Source organism: Nicotiana tomentosiformis, chromosome 7 (genome assembly GCF_000390325.3).
Source record: "Nicotiana tomentosiformis chromosome 7, ASM39032v3, whole genome shotgun sequence".
In the NCBI taxonomy this organism is placed as follows: domain Eukaryota; kingdom Viridiplantae; phylum Streptophyta; class Magnoliopsida; order Solanales; family Solanaceae; genus Nicotiana; species Nicotiana tomentosiformis.
Window position 1 is genome coordinate 99496306 of NC_090818.1, and position 13477 is coordinate 99509782.

Sequence of the window (13477 nt, forward strand, 5' to 3'; positions counted from 1 at the left end):
GGACGCTACAACATAGCTCTATGTAGGCTAGCAGGTCATCAGGTAAGCTTTTATTTTTCACTTTCAATATTTATGATTTACGGTCGGTGAGGCAAATTGCTGCTATTTATAAAGATTGGCCATGTGTGGCATGCATAGTATGTTTCTGGCTACGTGCAGGTTGGTTTTAACCTAGTGTACGAAGGATACTCTGGAAAAAGTTTCCAAAGTCTCCAAGAGTAAACATTCGAGGACGAATGTTCCCAAGGGGGAGTGATGTTACACCCTATATTTTCGTATGTAAAAATGCGTCGTAAGCAAACTAATGTAGGACAAAAAAATGAGATAATATTTAAAAGTATATAAAGTAAGTTAATCATGTTACCTCTGAGGTTACAAATATTGAAGATCATGAACAACAAGTACAAAGAGGGTTGGACAGTTCAGAAGCTAAAGCAATTAAATAAAACAATGTTTCATCGAAAGTCGACAAGTTGGGAATGTTATAACATGTACCTTTGGGGTGAGACTAGGGTGATTAACATGATAAAGAGATTATGTTATGATTTATATTAGTCGTATTACATCCGTGTGTTATGTTTTTAAGTCAAGCGAGTTGTGGAACAAAAGTCGATGAAAGTCATCACAAGTTACATTCATAAGTTTTACTGAAACTTTGGGTCAAATGTAACTGCAATTTTCTCCCAATATACTTAGAGTTATGGTGTGTTCCACCCATCAAATTAAAGATCTATGAGTCTATTTTCCAACGCATTAAACCATTTGTCAATACGACATCGGAGTAGAGAGATATGTGCATTTTTGCGATACTGCGCAAGCTGCTAGGTGACAAGTAGGTGTGTCACCTACTTGCTTAAATGAAAGCCCAAAAATGGGCCATTTCGGGTCGTCCAAAGAGGCCTTTTAAGGGCCTATTTTCTTCATATATTAGACTTAAAATAGAGCATAATAACCAGACATAAGCTCTGCAAAGAATCCTCCCAAAAATTTCCCACAAACCCTAATTGATTTTCTCTCCCTTTCAAGTTCCAATTGGAGGTAAAACTTAGAGTTTGAAGAACCAAGATAGGAGCTGAGTTATCCAACAAATAAGGTGAGTTTACTGCTCTCTTTCATCCATTTTTTCTTCTGTAAATTCATGGTAAGTCGTTCTATACTTGTAAGAACTCACGGGATGGTGATCGGAAGCCGTGAGTTCGAGTTATTCACTTGTAGCGGACTGTTTTGTGGACTGTTTTGTGTTGCTGTTGGGCTGCGTGTTTTATTACTATTTTGTGGAGTTTTGGAGGAGGAAGGGGGTTTATAAACACCATATAAATGTAGGGTGGTTGGCTGGTCGTTCGTCATAACATTTTCGGGTCGTTTGACACTACTACGGTGGTCGTTTTGTGTACGAAGAGATTGGGGTGTGTTGGGCTGTTTTGTAGTATTTGATGGTGTATATAGGGCTGGAAAATGATGTATATATGTTGTTATTGTTCTGTCCTTGTATTGTTGGTATTATCTTGAAGTTGGAGGAAGGGCATATTATAGGGGAGATGCTGCCCGTTTTAATACAAAATAGGTTTGTCGTTCGTTGTGCGATAGTTGTACCTTTCGTAACTTAACGATAGTATTATTATCATTCTTGTAGATTAAGGTGCGAAGAGGTGAGTTCAACTTGGTGATTGAAAAGATTGTGATAAGGTATGTTAAGGCTAAGCCTTCCTTCATTTTGGCATGATCTCGTAGCTACATGTGTTAGTAATGAGACAAAAAGAGAAGTTCATATTCATGAATTTATTCACACTATTCTAGTCTCATAAGTTACAATATTATTCCTTATCGAGACTCTATATTCAATTTTAGTATTGTCTTCTTCCAGTCAAGAGAGCAGCAAGCCTATATATACAGTATTACAGTATTTTCATTACCATCGAGCTATAATCGATGGGCAGGCCCCTATTGGGCAACCTCTGATCAGATGGAAAGTTATATACCGAGCCTACTGTGGCCGAGCGCCTATGAGCGAGCCCAGCATGGTCGAGATACATAGCCTAGTATGGCCGAGCGCCTATAAGCGAGCCTACTATGGCAGAGCAGTTATATATACCGAGCCTTATAAGGCCGTACAATTATTTTACTTACTATATTGAAGGAGTTGAGTCAGTATCAGCAGGTAAGTATATCTCCAGATCATCTTTGACTCCCAGTTAATTTCAGTTATCATATTATCAGTTCAGTTTCAGATTTCAGTTATTTTATTGCCTTACATACTCGGTACATTATTTCGTACTGACGTCCCTTTTTGGGGGCGCTGCATTTCATGCGTGCAGGTTCAGACAGACAGACGGGTAGACCTCCTCAGTAGGTGTTTTCCGAGTTCCGCCTGATCGGTAAGCTCCACGTCTTTCGGAGTTGCCAGGACTAGAGTTTTGTGTACATCTTATGTATATCTGTATATATGTTATGGGTAGGTCGGGGCCCTGTTCCGATCACAGTACATCTATCAGTAGAGGCTTGTAGGCATATCCTGTTGGTTAGTGCAGTATGTTGGGTTTGTATAAATTGGTGGTTTGTCAGCTGTAGTAGCTATGACGGCCTTGTCGGCCTAGCTTTATATTGATATTTAGTTAGTGCTAGTTTCCATTCAGTTTTATATTTTGCTTCGCAAATTGTCTTGCAAGGTGGCCCCATGGCCAAAGTATGACATTATGTGTTCAGAGTCCCTTAGTCGCAATTTGGTACGCCAGGTTAGGTGAGGCACGGGGTGCTTGTCTCGCTCCTAGGTTCGGGGCGTGACAATGACCTTGTATTCTGTTATTCAATGGATCCAACTTAGCAATGCTTTTAGGCAACTCCATGTCATAAACTTGTAAATAAGGATCAAAATAGTCAAAAGGTTCAATAATAAAGAATTTAACCAAGCTTTTATCTTCCACCATCCAACAAGAATTTATTTTGCCAAATTCATGTTAGAATCTAATTGGATCCTTTGAAACCATCTCTTGTGCCTTTCCTCCCCTTTCAAAAGGTCTTTCAACATGTGGCTGCACAAAATCACAAGAACTAATACAAGAAAGAGTTAATGGGTTAGGAAGTAAAGAAATTTTTTTCTTGCTTACACTCTCTTTGGCATTTATTTCAAGACTAACTTTCTCCTCACCATTACCTTATTTTCTCTCACTAAAGTTTTTTTCTTTTTCTTCACTCAAACACCCTTGTTTTTCTCTCTCTACCCCACAGACTTTTGTTATCTCATTGCCTTCTCTCTTTTCTTTTTTCTCAAGATCACTCTTTACCTGACTTGGCATCCCACTCTTTTCACTCAAGACAACCTCTCATTTTTCCTCTCTTGAAATATCAACATGCACTACCTTACTCCTCTCATTCTTTTCTCACTCATATTTTTTCATATTCTCTTTAAAAATCTTTTCATCTTTACAAATATGTGAGGGAGTCAACGGCCCAAGAATGAGTTTCTTCCCATTAACCTCAAAAGAGTATCTATTTTTTTCCATACTATATGAAGCACTTCTATAGACATACCATGGCCTTCCCAACAACATATGAAAACTATTCATGAGAATGACATCACACCAAATCACATCCTCATACCTTCCAATAGAGAATTGCAATAACACTCTTTTATCTACCTTTACTCCTTTCAACATGTAGGGTTCAATACATTTAATACAAGGCAAGTTCAATTTTTCAACCATATAAGTGCTAATTAAGTTATAGCCAAATGCTTTGTCAATTCTAAGGGCATAAATTGAAGACATCACTTTAGCTCTTGTTTGAAAAATTATTTTACCATTGTCTTTCTTCCATTCGGTATACTGTAAGTTCGGCTTTTCAAGTTGTTGAGTCATATCTCTCCTCCTTCCACTTTAACTACCTGTTTGAGACATCTTGACATAGATTAAAGGAAATATGTATCTCTCAAATTTGGCTTTTTTCCTATAATGCTCTCACCTCTCTTTGCCTTTTTTTTTCTCTCAAAATAACCTTTGAACAAAATACTTTGTAGATTTATAGTTAAACCCAACTCGTATGAAGTTCTTAGTAGTAAAATTCAGATTTTTTGGAGAACTAATAAAAGAAGAATCAAATCTAGAACTACTGGGCTCGGTTGAAACAAGACACAAACAAAAAGAAAAGGATTATATATTTATAGAAAGAGTAAGAAAAATTGATTTTTTTTCTTATCTTTGAAATCTAGGATCCCCTATTCTTGTTTCCTTAGTTAACTTTTGGAAACACATTAGATACAAAAGAAGATTCCTGGAGAGCATGCAATTCATTTTTTAAAAAACTAATTTTCATTTTTTTTCGCTCTTAGTATTCAAGAAATCCCAAGAATTATCAAGAACAAAATCTTGATAGAATTTCTCTGATACCACTTGATAACGACTAGGTCAGGAATCCAAACTAGAGTAAGAATTTGAAAAATAATTGCGGAAGCAATAACAATAAGGAATTGAACAAGGAAAGAAAAGGATATGGGAAAATTCAAGGAAAGAATTTCAAGAACTTCTAAGAACGCAAGTTCTATAGCCTTGACAAGATCAAAGCAATAACGTCTTGATTTATTGAAGAAATCAAACACCTTTACTTAAAAGCAAATCAAAACAATAGATTAAGATCTTGACCGCTTTACGAGTAACTTGAGACAACAATTAATAACTAGTATTAATCGCCTTCTAAGAATACCACAAAGGAATCAAAGATATCATAATAGAGAAGTAATCTTACTACCTTGAACTATGAACTAGTAAAGGTTGAAAGATAATTCTCAAAGCACAAGTAACAAAGGTTCAAAAGAACTCTCAAAGTATAATATACTTAATCATTAATCAAGTGTCTCAATGAATAAGAAGAACTCCTTATTTATAGGAGTACTAAGGCATAAAATGTCCTTAAAATTAGGTAGGGTGGCTGCTAAGGCATCATAAAGTCATTACAATTGGGTAGGGTGGTTGCTAAGGAGTAAGAAAAGTCATTAAAATTAGGTGGGGGCGGCCAAATCCCTTTGGGGCATATTTGGACCTTAAAACTACTATTTTGGGCCATTGGTTTGGACTCCAATTATGCTCCTTTTGAAACACCCCCTTTTGGACCTCTTTTAAGCTCATTTTGAGCCCTTTTTGGTGGACATCCAGGGCTGATTTATTGACCCAATCTTCCTCCTCTTGGACTTCAATATGGACCACCAAATAATTGTAAAACATGGACAATTCATCGCCTTTGGGCTTGATCTCTTCCTCTACAATTAAAAGCTTCTTTATTTGTCATTGAAGTCCAGCAACCTTAGTCTGCAACTCTTTAGCTTGAGATCTTGTAAATGGCTTTCTTTGAAAAATAAATTTCACGGGACTCAAAAATAGTTTCCTGCATTTTTGCGCCAAAGAAAACCGACCAAAGTTGGTCGGTTTCGTAAAAAAAAATTTAAAAATAAAATATTTTGAAAAATCGACCAACTTTGGTCGGTTTTTTGACTGACCAAAGTTGGTCGGTCGACCTAAAATGTAACGACCCAAAATCCACTAAAGGTCGTGCTAGCGCCCAACACCACCGTTAGGCAAGCCAACGGTGATTGATCAACTTAATTACTCATTTTAGTATTTTGAAATCATAATTTTTATTAATTAAATAGTATGAAATAGAATTTACAGGATAAAATGATAATAATTACGTGCACTACCATACCAAACATCAAGAAGAAGCCCCCAAAACCCGGTGTCACAAGTGCATGAGCATTAACTAGGAAATATAATAAAATACAACATCTATCTGGAATATAAACTAGATAGGAGAATATAAATAACTCTGATGGAGACTCTGCATGCTGCGGATCGTAACATGGAATGAAACTCACGGTAAAGTTCCCGCAATGGCTGCGCCTTTGCGCCCAGAAGACCACCAGACATATATGTATCTGCATAATAAGTGCAACATGAGTAGGTAAATCAACGCATACCCAGTAAGTATCTAGCCTAACCCCGGAGAAGTAGTGACGAGGGGTCGACATCGATACTTACTAGTGGTCCAATAAATCATGTACAATAAGAAGTAAACGGATGTGAGGCAAAGTAAATAAATGAAATAAACAAGTATAAATAAACGGTACAATCCTCCTCTCAACAATAAACTCAATCTCTCAATTAGCAGTTACCTTATCAACCAGAGTATATATATATATAATGGAACTCACCAGATAGGTCGTCACAATCCAAATCAGGAAAACTCGCAGATACACTGGTTTCTTGTCAAATATTACGCACGATTCCGTAAGAGTATTTTATAGAAATACCGAGGCATATGGCCCGATCCTATCATACTGTGTGCACTGTCGAGGGTCGAACGACACGAACCATAGATGCATCTATTACACTGCTGAGGTGAACGGCCCACTCCTATGAGAGTGTGGTACAAAATCCTGTCGAGGTGAACGGCCCGATCCTATTAGAATAAGAAGCTTTAAGGTGTGTGTATGAGAGAGAGTGGGGTGTTGATTTAGAGTTATTGTAATTAAATTGAGAGAAGGGTTTGGGTGAGTTTGTGTGTGTAAATGGGTAGTTGGGTCGGGTTATATGGATTGGGTTAATTAAAAAAAACAAACAAAGAAAACGAAAAAAAAAATTATACCTGACCCACCAGCCCAGCGCCCCACGCTAGGCCTGGCGCTGGGGGATTTTGATGAATCTGTAAACTGCGCCCCAGGCAGCGTGGGGCGCTGGCCTGGGCGCTCGTTCGCCAAATTTATTTTTTATAAACATCCATCAACCCGAGCGATCTATACATACATTATACATACCCCTTACCATTCCCGCCTCTGATTTCTATAAATACAAAGAAAACAAAAAAAAATAGTCTACTCTGACTAAAAGAAAACAAAAAAGCTAAGCTACGAAAGCATTAAAAATTGGGTTACCTCCCAACAAGCGCCTGATTTAACGCCGCGGCATGACTCAACATGTTTTTCAAGCATCAACCAAGTTCATCGAGGTCTTGTGACGTGCAATGTCACCACCCCAATAATGTTTTACTCGCTGCCTATTTACCAAGAAGGTACCACTTGAGCTCGTATCACGCAATTCCACTGCTCCATGGGGTTTTGATGAATCTGTAAACTGCGCCCCCAAAAGTCTATGTGTCCTTGATGCTATCACCTAGCCAATTCACATCCTTTATCCTTGAGCTCTTCCTCCCAATTAACAACTTCTTTATTTGCACTTGAAGTCTAATAGCCTTGTTTTGCAATTCTTTAGCTTGACATCTTGTTAAAGGCCATCTTTGAGATTCCAAAGCTTCATCATTGTCCTTGAATAGATTTGAGCTTCCTATGATGCTATCAACAAATGAGTCAAGAAAAGCTTGAAGACTCTATTCATAAGATCCATGAAATTTGTCGGGGCATTTGTTAGCCCAAAAGACATTACCAGAAATTCAAAGTGCCCATATCGGGTCCTGAAAGTTGTTCTCGGAATATCCTGCTCCCTGATCTTCAATTGGTGATATCAGGATCTTAAATCAATCTTGGAGAAATACTTAGCACCCTGCAATTGGTCAAATAAATCATCTATCCTTGGCAGTGGGTACTTATTCTTGATCGTGTCCTTGTTGAGCTGTCGATAGTCAATACACATTCTTAGTGACCCATCTTTCTGTCTTACAAAAAGGATCGGTGTGTCCCAAGGCGACACACTCGGCCGGATGAAACCCTTCTCTAACAAATCCTTCAATTGTTCCTTTAGCTCATTTAATTCCACTAGTGACATTATGTAGGGTGGAATAGATATAGGCTTCGTGCCTGGCATCACATCAATCCCAAAATCAATCTCCCTGTCTAGCAGGATCCTAGGGAGCTCATCCAGAAAGACCTCCGAAAATTCATTCACAACCGGCACAGACTCAAGTATAGGTGCCTTAGCATCAGTGTCCGTAACCTGGACCAAATGGTAGATACACCCTTTGTTAATCATCTTCATGGCCTTAAGGTAAGAAATAAACCTACCCTTTGGCACCACATCATCCCCCTTCCAATCAATCACTGACTCATTTGGAAATTCAAACCTAACGGTTCTGGTTCGATAGTCAAGTTTGGCAAAACATGAATAAAGCCAATCCATTCCCATTATTAAATCAAAATCAACCATCTCCAATTCAATAAGATCGACCATGGTGTCCCGACCACGTACCATGACAACACAATACCTATAAACCCGCGCATCAATAATAGACTCACCAACCGGAGTAGATACAGCGAGCAGCTCATGGAGCTATTCCGGTTCTATCCCCAATTCCATAGCAACATAGGGAGTGACATAGGACAAAGTGGAACCGGGATCAATAAGGGAATCCACATCATGATATTGGACAGTCAATATACCTGTAAAAATATATGGAGAAGCCTCTAAACTCTAGCGACCCCTCATAGCATAGAAACGGTTGGGTCTTCCCGAACTCTGTGCGCCACCCCTAGCTACACCATACCCTGCAGTTACTGGGGTGCCTCGAGCTGGAGGAGGTGCTACGAATGTAGTAGCTGTAGAACTAGCTGGCTGTGTTGTACCCCTGTCCATGCTCTGGTGAGACGAACGTCAATCCCTCTAAATGTGACAACACATACCATACCCGTAACATATGGGCTGGTCCACGAAGCAGTCCTCAAAGTGCATCTTCCCGCACCAAGGGCATGGGGCCTCCACTGCTGCTGAAACCTCTCACCAAACCAACCCCCTTGTTGCACTGGCTGGGCCGAAAACGGCTCCCCTGTTGTTAACTAGGCGCCAATGGCAATGCACTGACTGAAGACTGAGCAAAAGACTGGGATGGACCTGATGACCCTCCCCTGAATACTGACCTACCACCACCACCAATACCACCAGAAGAACCACCAAAGTTGCCCGCGGACTAGGCCTTGCTTCTGCTCTCACGCTCCACTCTATTCTTCAATTTACGGGTCTCTGTGGCTTGAGCAAATGCCATCATCTTACCATAGTTCATATCAGAATTCAAGGCGGTTGTAGCAGCCTCATTAATAACCAAGGGGCTAAGGCCCTGCACAAACCAGCGCACTCTAGCCTCCATAGTGGGCAACATGAAGATGGAATATTTGGACAGGTGCGCGAATCTCATATGATACTCCCACACACTCATGCTACCTTGTTTCAGGCTCTCAAACTCGGTGGCATGGACTGCCTTAGTCTCGGCAGGCAATAAATGATCAATGAAATCATCGACAAACTCACTCCACTTCGCCGGAGGGCTTCCCTCCTCACAGGAGTCCTCCCGCATTTCAAACCAAGAATAGGCCACCCCATTGCATGCTTAGTTTAATTCCTGATGACTAGAATGATATGTTTGACTCTATGGTTTGAGCCATGTTCCCTGCCTAATTCTGAACTTCTAACGACCAATTGGTATTATTAGTATGCTGTAACTTGTTTAATATACCTTTAATCAGAATGTTGTATGTTCTTATGACTATGGTTATCACCCTATGAACTTCTGCTATGTCCAACCCATACCCTTAATTACTGGTGATCTTTTGAAACTAATCTCTTTTGATTTAGTACCCTCCATGATACATGATCCTGTTTGTGTAATATTGTTAAAACCTAGGTTAGCATGATCTGAGCCCTTTAGTCTTAATTCAGTCGCAATAGCCTAATACCATTGCATGTTAACTTGTCCCCCAGGCTCCTTGTTCCTTGTCATAATCCACCTTGTCCAGTGTGTTAATTTTTTTTTCTTTGGAATTCATTATGTGATCATCTTACAAGCTAGCAAATTCTTTCAAAGCTTATTACCCTACTACTATTTTTATGGGTTGTTTCTTGTTTAATTCTGGGGCTGGCTGAAAGCCAAAGCCCTCCCCTAAGTGTCCTCTGTCAACCTCCCTAGTGTGAGCACTGCCATGGGTTCTTGAAGCCCTTGGGAACTCTGACACACTAGGGCCTAGGTTTCTCTGCCACTTTTCCCTAATTGCTCAAACTCTGCCGCTCTTCTAACCCACTGGATTAAACCAGTTGATTTGTGTAAACGGTTATACTTGTAAAACTTTTGTTCAAACTATGGTTGCTGGATGTGGTTTGTTTTGTGTAAAATGGAGATTGGTTCTGGGTTGTTGTGAAACTGTATGGACATGAGAACGAAGGCCTGGCCAGGCTGGGTACATTTTGGGCCTGCTGTAGGCCCACTATAGCTATTCTATAATTCTGTAATTTATTTCACTCATTGGGCCTGTAATAATATTGTAATAACAATTGGGGTGTTAGTAAAATTGGGAAAATGGGTTAACTCTAATTTTTGCATGAACGGGTAGAAATCCTGCCTATAGGTGTTAATTTGCTTAAACATATTCTGCTCCTATGTGTTGTTAGATAACCTGCCTATAGGAACCGAGTGCTTAATTTGTCTTACATATTCTGCTCCTATATGTTTTGTTAGACATCATGCCTATAGAAAATAAAATGACAAATCTCCCAATTTGCATAGCATATTCATTAGATACCAATATTCATTTAGAAATCATGCCTATAAGACTTTGATTGGTTAATTCGTTGTTGTTATAATTGCTCACTTAGGAGACATGCCTATAGTTGTTAAGTATAAAAATCAATTTCAATCGTTAATCGTTACAAATCCTTCCTATAGGGTAATACCACTCGCCTTAATGTGTTAATATTGAACTTTCAACATTGTGTCATTGTCACTATTAGAAAGTATTCCTATCGGATCCAACTAAGCAATTCTTAATATTCTCCTGCAATTATCATTGATAATTACTGCATAGATCACCTAGATATCATGCCTATAGGTTAACCTCTTAAAACCTATAATTAGTAGGCAACTGCGTAGTCACTCACTCTAAAATGGCATCTTGCTCTGAAACTGCCTGCACGCTTGATTCCCAAGGTCACATAGAAACCATGTTTATAGGGCTTAATAGCTTTAACTTGTCTCAATTCTGAAACTATCAAACGCCTAATTCTTTTGCGTGCATTTGTTGTCTAAGTGTGGAGGCTAACTCGAGCCCTTAATTGTCTTCACATGAAGTCCAACTTGTTTTGTATGTCGCCTAATTTTATCATTCTGAACAATCTAAGTTAAGTCTAGAACCACCCAAAATAGAGGTCCAAATGCCTCCTGGACCACAGGCACGGGACGGGTAGTGCACGCATAAGGGACGGTTTCGAATCAACTAGTGTGCTTTAGGTAAAAACCTAAAGATAGTAATCGGGTAGCAGGAGATGATAGTCTGTGCCCGCTGAATAATATGAGTAACACCCCACCTCGAGGGAGTTACGAAGTATTATTTATGTTGCACGGGATGATCCTTTAGGCTAAAAAAACATAGGACCCCCCCCCCCAATCTTGTCTTAAAGTCAATAATTTGTGTTTATTTGTAGACTTTTGATAATAATTGCCCAAACTTCTTGTCTTTCCCTCTTGTTTTTGACTAATTCATATAATTCGAGTTCGGCCGGGACCCACTGTTGTGGACCTCGAGGAATGCCTAACACCTTCTCCTCGAGGTAATTTGAGCCCTTACCCGATCTTTGGTGATGCAAACTGGTTAAACCAGAGGTATGTGCAAATAGGTTCCCTAACGCACCTTAAAAGCCGTTAAGTGGCGACTCTTCTCTTTTAATACCTATCCTTCATTTAAAAGAGTTGTCAGGTTTCGAAACCCGATTTCGCGAGAAAGAAGGGGCGCGACAAGGATATTCATTAGAATTTTAATAAGCATTGAGCGAGTAGTTAAATTATTTTGTCGAATAAAATTGTAGTAAAAAATTACAGATTTAAAAGGTTTGTTGTACCTCTCAAAAAATGTTTTTAAGAAAAGTGTTACAGGTTTTTTTTATTGTTGAGGAAAAGTAATTTTATTAATGAATGTTTGTGGATATAATTCTATTTGTTCCCTTGATTTTTTTCTCACAGAAAACGTATTATTTAAAGTTTAAACGTAGGATGATGCTGACTTTCTTAGATGTATTTGATCTCCATGAAAAGGAAAAAGGCCTCTTAACCACTTCAAATTTAAAAAAAAATATGATTTTATGTTTTGATCTCTTTGTAAACATCCTTTTTTAGTTATTGAAATAAACATTATAAAACGTTATTGTGTCTAAATAGGTTTCATCGTTGTGGCAAATACGGTAAAGTTCTTAATAAATCAATTAATATAATAAAATTTGTCCTTTTCCTTGTTTCTTTACGTTCAACATCTCTTCCATTTACTTCCTTGGAAATTTCAATTTAGTAGATAGGAGGCCAACTCCACTCCCTTCATCTTTATAGCACGCATAACTCGGAGGGTCTTGTGCATCTCGTCAATAAAATCCTGGGGGTCCTCCTTAGGATCAATACTTATGAACACCGGAGGGTCCAACTAGAGAAATCTGTTCATCCCGGAACTAGCAGAATCCCATGGCTGACTAGAAGAAGTGGGTGCAACATTTGATCTCTGGGCCTGGGAAGCCACTATCTGAGCCAACATATGTATGGCTCCCCTACGATCCCTATCAGATACACCGGGACTGGAAGCTGGGGCTGGAGGTGGAACTTGAAAATCAGTTGGAGGGATCGTAGCACCCTCAGTAAGTGCAGGAACTGGTGTGGTATGATCAGTTGTAGTGGAATTGGGTAGCGTAGTAGTCGGGGGAATGTTCTCATCAATCGAGTGTTCACCCGCATCATCATGTAAAGGATCAACTGCCACTCTTGGGGTGGCATTGGCTCCTTGGCCAGTTCTTGCTTTCTTCCTAAGTGCCATATGCTGAAAATTAGAGCAATGCACGAGTTAAAGAAGGAACAATCTTACAATCAGCTTTATCGCACGATCTAGAACATCTAATTAGGGTATTATTCCTAAATGCCCATGTAGCCTTCTAATTATAGATGTGGTCGACAACACGCCGATAAGAAGGACTCTACTAGACACGACTCCAAGACATTCTAGGACACTTTCAAACCTTTGGCTCTGATACTAAGTTTGTCACGCCTCGACCTCGGGGAGCAAGACCGGCACTCAACAGATTTACCCCGGTCAAACAAGCTTGCACAGTGTCTTCTACCCAACTTTCCCATGAATAAAAAGAAGAATACATTTCATTAATTAGACAATAATAGGTCGTGTGAATGCCACCAGTTCATTTCCATTAGTTACGTGATTAACATGTCTCCAAAATAGTACAATCACCACCATGTGTGCGACATGGCATTCGATCACGACCCGATCGGCTAGGCCGTCTCACCACAATGCCGTGTGGATCGACATCATCCTTTTCTATCAATCAATATCATCCAAATTAAGGGGAATAATTTTATCACATCAATCTCATCCCAAATAAGAGGAATGATCACAATCTACTCCTACACTGGCACATATAGTTTTGGGGTTACGTTATTTCAACCTACCCTTCCTCGGTGACTATCGATAATCACAAAAATATTTTTTTTGTTTTTCCACACAAATGTAACA

General features: G+C 39.3%; 1 protein-coding gene across 1 annotated transcript; it reads right to left on the bottom strand.

Annotated features, from left to right (window-relative positions):
- Positions 1-8898: 8898 nt before the first annotated feature.
- Positions 8899-9282, bottom strand: LOC138896091 (uncharacterized). The gene has a single exon (XM_070180869.1). It carries the CDS (start codon positions 9280-9282, stop codon positions 8899-8901), a length of 384 nt encoding a protein of 127 aa, XP_070036970.1.
- Positions 9283-13477: the final 4195 nt, after the last annotated feature.

What these genes read in the sequence shown, in the direction of transcription:
- LOC138896091 (XM_070180869.1), bottom strand. Translation starts at nt 9,282, where the DNA reads ATGCGGGAGGACTCCTGTGAGGAGGGAAGCCCTCCGGCGAAGTGGAGT.